Source organism: Hyperoodon ampullatus (genome assembly GCF_949752795.1).
Source record: "Hyperoodon ampullatus genome assembly, chromosome: 19".
Taxonomy (NCBI): Eukaryota; Metazoa; Chordata; class Mammalia; order Artiodactyla; family Ziphiidae; genus Hyperoodon; species Hyperoodon ampullatus.
This window is the reverse complement of record NC_136932.1, coordinates 11,600,571-11,608,739: the sequence shown is the minus strand read 5'-3', so window position 1 is coordinate 11,608,739 and position 8,169 is coordinate 11,600,571. Positions and strand designations below refer to the sequence as shown.

Genomic DNA, 8,169 nt, shown 5'->3' with positions numbered 1-8,169 from the left:
CCAAGAGCTTACATTCCCTTAAGGGGAATAAGATGGTCACAAACAACCACAGAATAAGGTAGAAGGAGGCAGAGGTTATTTCCAGCTGACAGCACCAATCAGGAAAGCACCTCAGACTTCCCACAGTTGCTGGACACACCCCGGTATTATTATATTTCTTTTTCAATGGGCTTGTCTCCCTGGGGAATAAGCCCCCAAGTGGAAATTACTTAGTCAGTCCCGTGATGTAGTTTGTTGTCTAGGTTGTTCAGAGATCTTCACCTACTGTAAACAGCATCCCCATCAACCCACAGGAGTGCCTGCCCCCATCCTGCCCCCCCACCCCAGAGCCCTCCAAGGCCCTTCCTCCATGCTTGAGCCCTCTGGCAAACTCAAGGGTCCGATGAGATAAAGGAAGTGAAAACGTGATGTACACTGAAATGTGCAATACAAATGTGAAGGATGATGCGACTTGGTTCATCAAATCGGGCTCCATCGAGTTGTTTTTTTTTACTGCCTCTTTTCTTGGTGTCTGTGGTCCTCACTCTGGGCTGAAGCTCCTTGCATTCAATTCCCCCCAGGCTTCATTGAACATCTTCTGAGTGGGGACTTGATCCCGCCCTGCTAGCTTTGCACTAAGGATAGTGCTTCCACGCCCAGCGGCGCCACTGTCTTTCCTAGATGAGGCTTCTAAAGAGCTCGTTGTGGTGGGAAGACTGGGGCCTTGGGCTGCCATCTTTTAGGAGCTGAGAGACTCCTGGCAAACTATTTATCTCTTTGAGCCTGAGTGTCCTTGTATGAATGCACCTCACCCTCTCTGCATCACTCAATACAGTGCCTGGCACATGGAAGGCACTCAGAAATGTTGGTCTCCTTTTCCACCTCCCCCTGGAGAAGCCCTTGGGAATCCCCACATAATATTCTCTAAAACCATTGACCCGATGAGCTGTGATCAACGCGGTCATCAGACTCATGCTGGAATCAAAGACAGAGTGGAGCGTATCCTGGGGGCAATCCCAACCTCTGGCCTCAAGGAAAGCAGGACAGAGCTAGAGGTGGGAAGCATGGACCTCAAATGACCAGGGGAGAATGGAAAGAGCTGCCCCCAGTCCCTCTGCGGCTCTCCCGAAGACCAGGGCAATCATGACTCTAAACAATGAGATGGACTTGAACCTCAGAAGTGCTCCTGAAGCCTGAAAGAGGCCACTTTCAGATCAAGAGTAGATCTTTGAATTTCCACAATAGGTACAGAGAACCCCAGAGATGGTCAAATCTGAAAATACGAAGGGCTTCCAAACACACTGCAATTCATGGATTCCAAGATGATGGGGGATTCCTCCCGAACCCTTTGAGGATGACCCCGGAGATGCTGATCACAGCCTCTCCTCACTGGCCACCATGCAGAGGCCATTGTGGGGCAGCCTCTGAATCTGGAGAAGCCAGGAGTCTGGCCCCAGGTCGTGCCCCAAGAAGGGGTGAGTGACTCCCTAGCAAGAGCACGAAAATCCCAAGTCTAATTCAAAGTTTGTCTTTTACTAGCAATGAATTATGTATGTGTCTCCATCACTAAAGACCCTGAAAAAGACCTTTTCTAGACTAGAGAGAAGGGTCACCAGTATCCACCCCCCACCCTCCAGTTCTTCCCTCTTTGGGTCCGATGGCTGCCACCGTGGTCACCTTTCATAAAGGTGTATCCCGGGGGTCCCCAGAATCCTGTGGGCCAACCGGAAGTGGGTTGGTGAGAGGAGACGCTCCCCTGCTCTGGCTGGTCCCACCTGTTCTTGGCAGTAAACTGCCTGGCAGGGAGCCTCAGCCACACCGCACCTGTACCCACCTTGTGTGGCTCTCAAGTGGTCCCCAAGTCGGGCTCCTGTACCCTCAGTCCTAGGGGAGGCCTGAGCTTCTCCTGTGGTCCACAGTTCACATACTAGTCCCCCCAGTATTAGCTAGAAGTCTGTCACGAGAGGTTCCACTTCAGTGTCCCTTCCCCCAGGTGACCTAGAAGGAAGAAGCGGCGGAGGACACAGGAGGCTGTGTGGGGCTTAGAGACCCTCCTCCACTTCCTGCCCGGCTCCTCCCCTTTGGTGGCTCTGGAAGGAGAGGAAAGGGGGTGTCCTCACCTTTCTTGTGGCCCCATCTTCCTCAGAGCCTGTTTCTTTAATGACACTCCCCTCTGGTCCTCCTATGGTCATGCCTGGGGACAATTCCCACAGGTCCCAGTGCCCTCCGTAGCAGATAAAGAATCAGGGGCATGGTCGGGCGATGGTTCAGGAGTGATGAGAGAAAAGAGAGCTCTATCTTCTGGTCTTAAAAGGGGGAGATGGCGAGGCACAAGCACTCAGGTTCTGGACCATGGGGGTGTGACTTTTCAGCATTGGCTGGCAACACTATAACCAACCACCTCTAGAAAGTTTTGCTCATTCGTTCGTTTGTTTCCCCACAGGGTCAAGTGCTAAATGTTCTTAGACTCAAGGGATGGAAGGTTTAAACGGAGGGCAATATGTTCTTTCCTGCTCTTATCCTTGGGGACTAGTTGACGCTGGTGACCTCCAGAGGCTGAAATAGCCCCAACCCTGGGCACCAGGAGTTGGCAAGACTGCAGCCCTAGCCTTCCTGACCCTGGCCGTGTCCTGCTATGTGGTCTCCACCATGCACCCCATGTCTCTGGGCCAGTCTCACCTGGAAAATCACGGACCACAAGCTGACTCTTAAGGGAGTACAAAATGAGGCAAAGGGACTCTTGTGATTAGGGGCAGGATGCTTGTGATCAGAGGGATTTAAAAGTTAAAAAAACCCAGAGTGGCGCCCACCCAGTCCGCTTTGAAGAAAGGGCTTGGGATGCTGCAACGTGGGAAGAGCGAGGAGCTGGAGATCTGCTGCCTTGGCTGAGGTAGCTCACGCAAGTAAGCCTCTCTGAGCCTTGGTCTCCTCCTCTGTAAAATGGGGTGATAATGATTCCTTCACAAGATGGTCCTGAGGGTCTAATGGGAGATTGCAGGGGCATGCTCTTCACAACCGGATAAGCTCTATACAAATATTAAAAGGAGGAGAAGAAAGATGGGAAGGAGACTGTGATGACTGGAGACGGCATCTTTCAGGGTGCTGTGCCCAGAGCTCCAGTGCTGGGGGTGGGACTCAAGTCCTCAAGGGCTCTTCCAAATTTGAGATTCACTGACGGTGACAGGGCTATGGGAGGAAGCAGTTGTAAGCAGTGTTTGTTCCCGGGGATCTCTGTGGCACATCCAAGGAGCAGGGACAATGCCTCAAGTTTTGGTCCTTTGCCCTATCCACCTGGGGGAGCCCCTATAGTCCGGCAAAGGGGAGGGCAATGTGTGGGGCTGGAGCCCTCTAGCGGTCAGGGTTAGCCCTGCATCCAGCTGCCTCAGGCTGGATCAGGTGGCAGGAGGATGGTGATGGGGCAAAGGTGGAATCTGTGCCCAGAAACCCCAGAATCTCTTGCTATCCTTGGCCCCCTTCCCCCAAACACACATTCTCTCTGGTGGTTGGAGGGGAGCTGCTCAGGGAGGAGGAAAGAGGTAGAGAGTGAGGAAGCATCCACACAGCTCTCAGGGTACATCCATCCTGACATAGCCCCCCTTTAGGGGACCGGCTTGGGCCCTCCTCACCCTGGGGGACAACCCCGCAATGACACCCTGCCGCAGTGTGCCTGGACTCGGGCTACTTCCTTCTGCTACCTCCCCCTTACAAAGAGGACGGATTGGGTGGTCTCTCAAGCTGAGACTCTGTGCGTACAGCCCTCGGGACAGGTGACAGTGGAGAGGGGAAGATGACAAGCCTGAGGGACATGACCCCAGAGGAGGAGCGGGAACAGGATGAGTGGGAGGGGGTTCTAAATTATCCATTAGCCCAGGCCCGCCGGTGGCCCGTGCATAAATGTATAGAGAAAATAGGTGGGGGCAAAGGGAGAGAGAGAAGAGGCCAGGGTATAAAAAGGGCCCACAAGGGACCAATTCCAGGACCCCAGGACCCAGCTCCCCAGACAGCTCAGGGTCCTGTGGACAGCTCGCCAGCTGTGATGGCTGCAGGTAAGCACCCCTAAAATCCCCTCGGGCTTGCTGTGTACTGAAGGGTGACAGGAGGGCCCTGAAGGTGGACGGGGGCACTAACCTCGGGCTTTGGGGCTTCTGGATGTGAGCACAGATATCTACCCCCAGACCCGTGACCAGGTTTTAAATGTTCTCATTCCCCGGGGGCAGGGGTGGTAGAGGGCTGGCAGGAGAACCAGGCCTCTTGCTCTCTGGACCCCTCCCTCTCCGACCCTCCTTTTCTCTCCCTAGGCCCTCGGACCTCCATGCTCCTGGCTTTCGCCCTGCTCTGCCTGCCCTGGACTCAGGAGGTGGGCGCCTTCCCAGCCATGCCCTTGTCCAGCCTGTTTGCCAACGCTGTGCTCCGGGCCCAGCACCTGCACCAACTGGCGGCTGACACCTACAAAGAGTTTGTAAGCTCCCCAGGGATGCGTACTAGTGGCGGGTGGCAGGAAGGGGTGAATCCGTGCCCCCTCCACGTAGCGGGAGGAAACTAAGGAGTTCAGAGGTATTTTATCCGAGTGAAGATGCTGTCATAAACTGAGGGGGGGTCCTGATAAAGCAGCGAGGAGAACCGCGCACCAGCCCAGACCCGGGCGCGTGTTCCTTCTCCCAGGAGCGCGCCTACATCCCGGAGGGACAGAGATACTCCATCCAGAACACCCAGGCTGCCTTCTGCTTCTCGGAGACCATCCCGGCCCCCACAGGCAAGGACGAGGCCCAGCAGAGATCGGTGAGTGGCCACCGCGGACCATCCTAAGAAGGCTGCCCCATCTCTCTGCATCGGGCCTTGGGCTGTCTTGTCCCCGAGGAGGCGCGGGGTGGTGGCTGGCGGCGGAAGGTGACGGAGGGAGGCGGGAGGCCCGCGGCTGCCCCCCCTCCCCCGCTCCCGCCCCCGACCTCGCGGCGCCCACCACCCACCCATCTGCCCGCAGGACGTGGAGCTGCTCCGCTTCTCGCTGCTGCTCATCCAGTCGTGGCTCGGGCCCGTGCAGTTCCTCAGCAGGGTCTTCACCAACAGCCTGGTGTTTGGCACCTCGGACCGCGTCTATGAGAAGCTGAAGGACCTGGAGGAGGGCATCCAGGCCCTGATGCGGGTGGGGATGGCGTAGTGGGTCCCCCAGCCTGGGCCCACGCTCGCCCTCTCCTGGCTTAGCCGAGGGATGGGGGGCTCACGTGGGCTGGGGGAGAGAGCTGCCTGCTCTCTCTGTGGCAGTCCAGCCTTGACCCAGGAGAAATCTCTTCCCCGTTTCCCCTTGCGAGTCCTCCCTCCACACCCTTCTCCAAGCCTGGAGGGGAGGGTGGCAAATGGAGGGGACGGGAGGCGGCCGCTCCCAAAGGCTCCCTGTCTGTCTCTCCCTCCCTTTTTGCAGGAGCTGGAAGATGGCAGCCCCCGGGCTGGGCAGATCCTCAAGCAGACCTACGACAAATTTGACACAAACATGCGCAGTGATGACGCGCTGCTCAAGAACTACGGGCTGCTCTCCTGTTTCAAGAAGGACCTGCACAAGGCTGAGACGTACCTGCGGGTCATGAAGTGTCGCCGCTTCGTGGAGAGCAGCTGTGCCTTCTAGTCGCCGGGCATCTCTGTTACCCCTCCCCAGTGCCTCCCTGGACCCTGGAAAGTGCCACTCCAGTGCCCACCGTCCTTTCCTAATAAAACGAGGTTGCATCACATTGTCTGAGTAGGTGTCATTCTATTATGGGGCGGAGGGGGCCGGTACAGCAAGGGGAGGGGTTGGGAAGACAAACTGCAGAGATCCTCTGGGCTCTGTGGGAACCCAGATGCTGAACGATAATTGACCCGGTTCTTCCTGGGCTAGAAAGAAGCAGACACATCCCCTTCTCTCTGTGACACACCCAGTCCATTCCCCAGGTCCGTAGTCCCAGTTTGCTGGGGACTCATAGGTCAGGACCACTCCCCTGACCCCACCCCCAAAGTACTTGGAGGCGTTTCTCTCTCTCCCCCACCAGAACCACAAGACCAAACCTAGCCCCCAAGGGTGGGAAGAAGTGAAAGCAAGACAGGCTATTAAGTACGGAAGTCCAGAAAACGCCTCCAACGTGTGAGGAAATCATAGAACTACCTTTGTGCAAAAATTTTAAGGTGAATACACGTTCAGCCCAACTACCCTTGGGAAATGGGAACAATGCAAAAATGGCTTTGGGACAAACAGAACCAGAACGTTTGGGATCTGAATCGGGGCAAGGGACGTGGAAGAGAGATTCTAAATGGAGGGCTGCAAATGCAGCGCCAACAGGTGCCAGGTAGGTACATACATAAGTAATAAGGGCTGCATGTAAAGGGAGAAATAGCAACTAGCTCTCAGCCTGCTTGTGAGGGATACAGCCCAGAGGGGTGAGGACCAGAGCAACCTAAAGAACTCAGGCCCCAGCTAAGGATGGGGCCCATCAGCCTTGTCAAGACTGCAGGAGCAGGGCTGCCAGACCTTCTGATTCTTCGAGACCGACAGGACATCCAGACTTTCATGTAAAATCTAATGTTTAAACATTGGCAACTAGTTCTTACTGAAAACACTTTAAGGGCAAAAGTTAACCCAAACACATGTGGTCTTCAAGCTGTCAGTGGACAATTTGTTCTTAGAGGAGTGGATTGGGATAACTTGGTATAAGGGAAAAAATCAGAAAGACTTGGACTTGAACTTATGTTCGGGAAGAAATTACTTAACCTCCCTGAGACCCAGTTTCCTCACCAATAAAATGGAGATGATAGTGTATCGCCTTACAAGGCTTCTGTGAGGATTAAATGAAATGAGGTTTCTGAAGTGATTGACACAGCACAGCACTCAAGAAGTTGCAGCTGGTTTTGCACTGAATTGTGGGACGCTCTGTGTTTTCCAAGGGAATGTTTAAGTACTTGTTATTGAATCACATTCTGTTTTCCTAATGGCACTTCAGATGTTTCTTTTTTATTTGCAAATGAACTTAAAAGGGCAGCTGTAGAGGTAAGTTTTTAGTCACCCAAGCACCTTGGCTAAGTAACTAGTGATCTGTAAATTAATAGTTAGATGCTCGAAGTAACTCTATCATCCAAACATGATTTTACAAAGTCAATAATTCTTTCACAATGCAAATAATCAATAAATCTTCCTGAAAAGCCAGACGTTTTACATGCCATAATGAATTTTCTTCAAAATGGGACTCACGTGTATTCATTTTGGATATTTTACATCAAGTAACTTATGTAAATGTAAACTTGGGGAGTGGTTGAAAGTTGGAATAATCAGAACCCTGGAGCTCCATTTCTTAACTCAGAAACCCTTCCTTTGCCTTAGGTCATTTTTGTCTGACTTTTAAATCATGGAGTTTTGGAGTTAGAAGGGCCTCACGGGTCATCCTGATTCCTTCTAATTTAGGATTCTTACCCTATAGCCTCCCTCACAGATGATACTCACTTGTGTAACACTGCTGTCAAGGGAATTATTATTTCCCAAGGTAATTTATTCTATTAAACCCCTCTGATTTCAGCAAAGTATTGCTTACATTCAGCTGAAATCAATGTCCCTGTAATATCCCTCATTTGACCTTAGAATTATTTGCATATCTCATGGTCTTTTAGAAGTTGATGTATTAAGCACAAATATTATTATCTATAAGAGTTTTAAAAGGAAAGTGAGGGGACTTCCCTGGCGGTCCAGCGGTTAAGACTCCATGCTTCCGCTGCTGGGGGCAAGGGTTCAATCCCTGGTCGGAGAACTAAGATTCCGCATGCGTGTGGTGTGGCATAAAAAAAAAAAAAAAAAAAAAAAAAAAAAAAAAAAAAAAAGAAAGTGAGCCATCTTAAGAAGTATGCGTTGAATGAATGTGGCAGGAGAGGGGTGCCTGCAGAGAGGGGTGTTACAGCCACTAGTAAGAGGGTTCTAAAGTGAGGTTGTCATGACAGCAGTAGCCTGCAGAGGGAGCCACACTCCAGAGAGCTTCCACTCAGCTCCTCCCGGGCGGGCGTAGCTGAATCGACTCAACCACTGCTGGTTGAGAATTACGAAAACGCTAGTGGATTTTGCAAAATTTTTGAATTTAAAAAGACCTTAAAGACCATCTACCCTAAACTCTTTGATTTGCCAACTGTTAACCTCCCTTTCAGCTCTCCATTTAGGCGTTGGATGACAAACTCGGCTGTAAA

At 52.5% G+C, this 8,169-nt stretch overlaps 1 protein-coding gene across 1 annotated transcript; it reads left to right on the top strand.

The window, feature by feature from the left end:
- Positions 1-3,784: 3,784 nt before the first annotated feature.
- Positions 3,785-5,599, top strand: LOC307067867 (somatotropin; the record flags this gene model as incomplete). Its single annotated transcript, XM_079725501.1, has 5 exons — positions 3,785-4,025; positions 4,278-4,438; positions 4,642-4,758; positions 4,961-5,122; positions 5,399-5,599. The coding sequence occupies 5 exons, from the start codon at positions 3,785-3,787 to the stop codon at positions 5,597-5,599; spliced, it is 882 nt and encodes a 293-aa protein (XP_079581627.1).
- Positions 5,600-8,169: the final 2,570 nt, after the last annotated feature.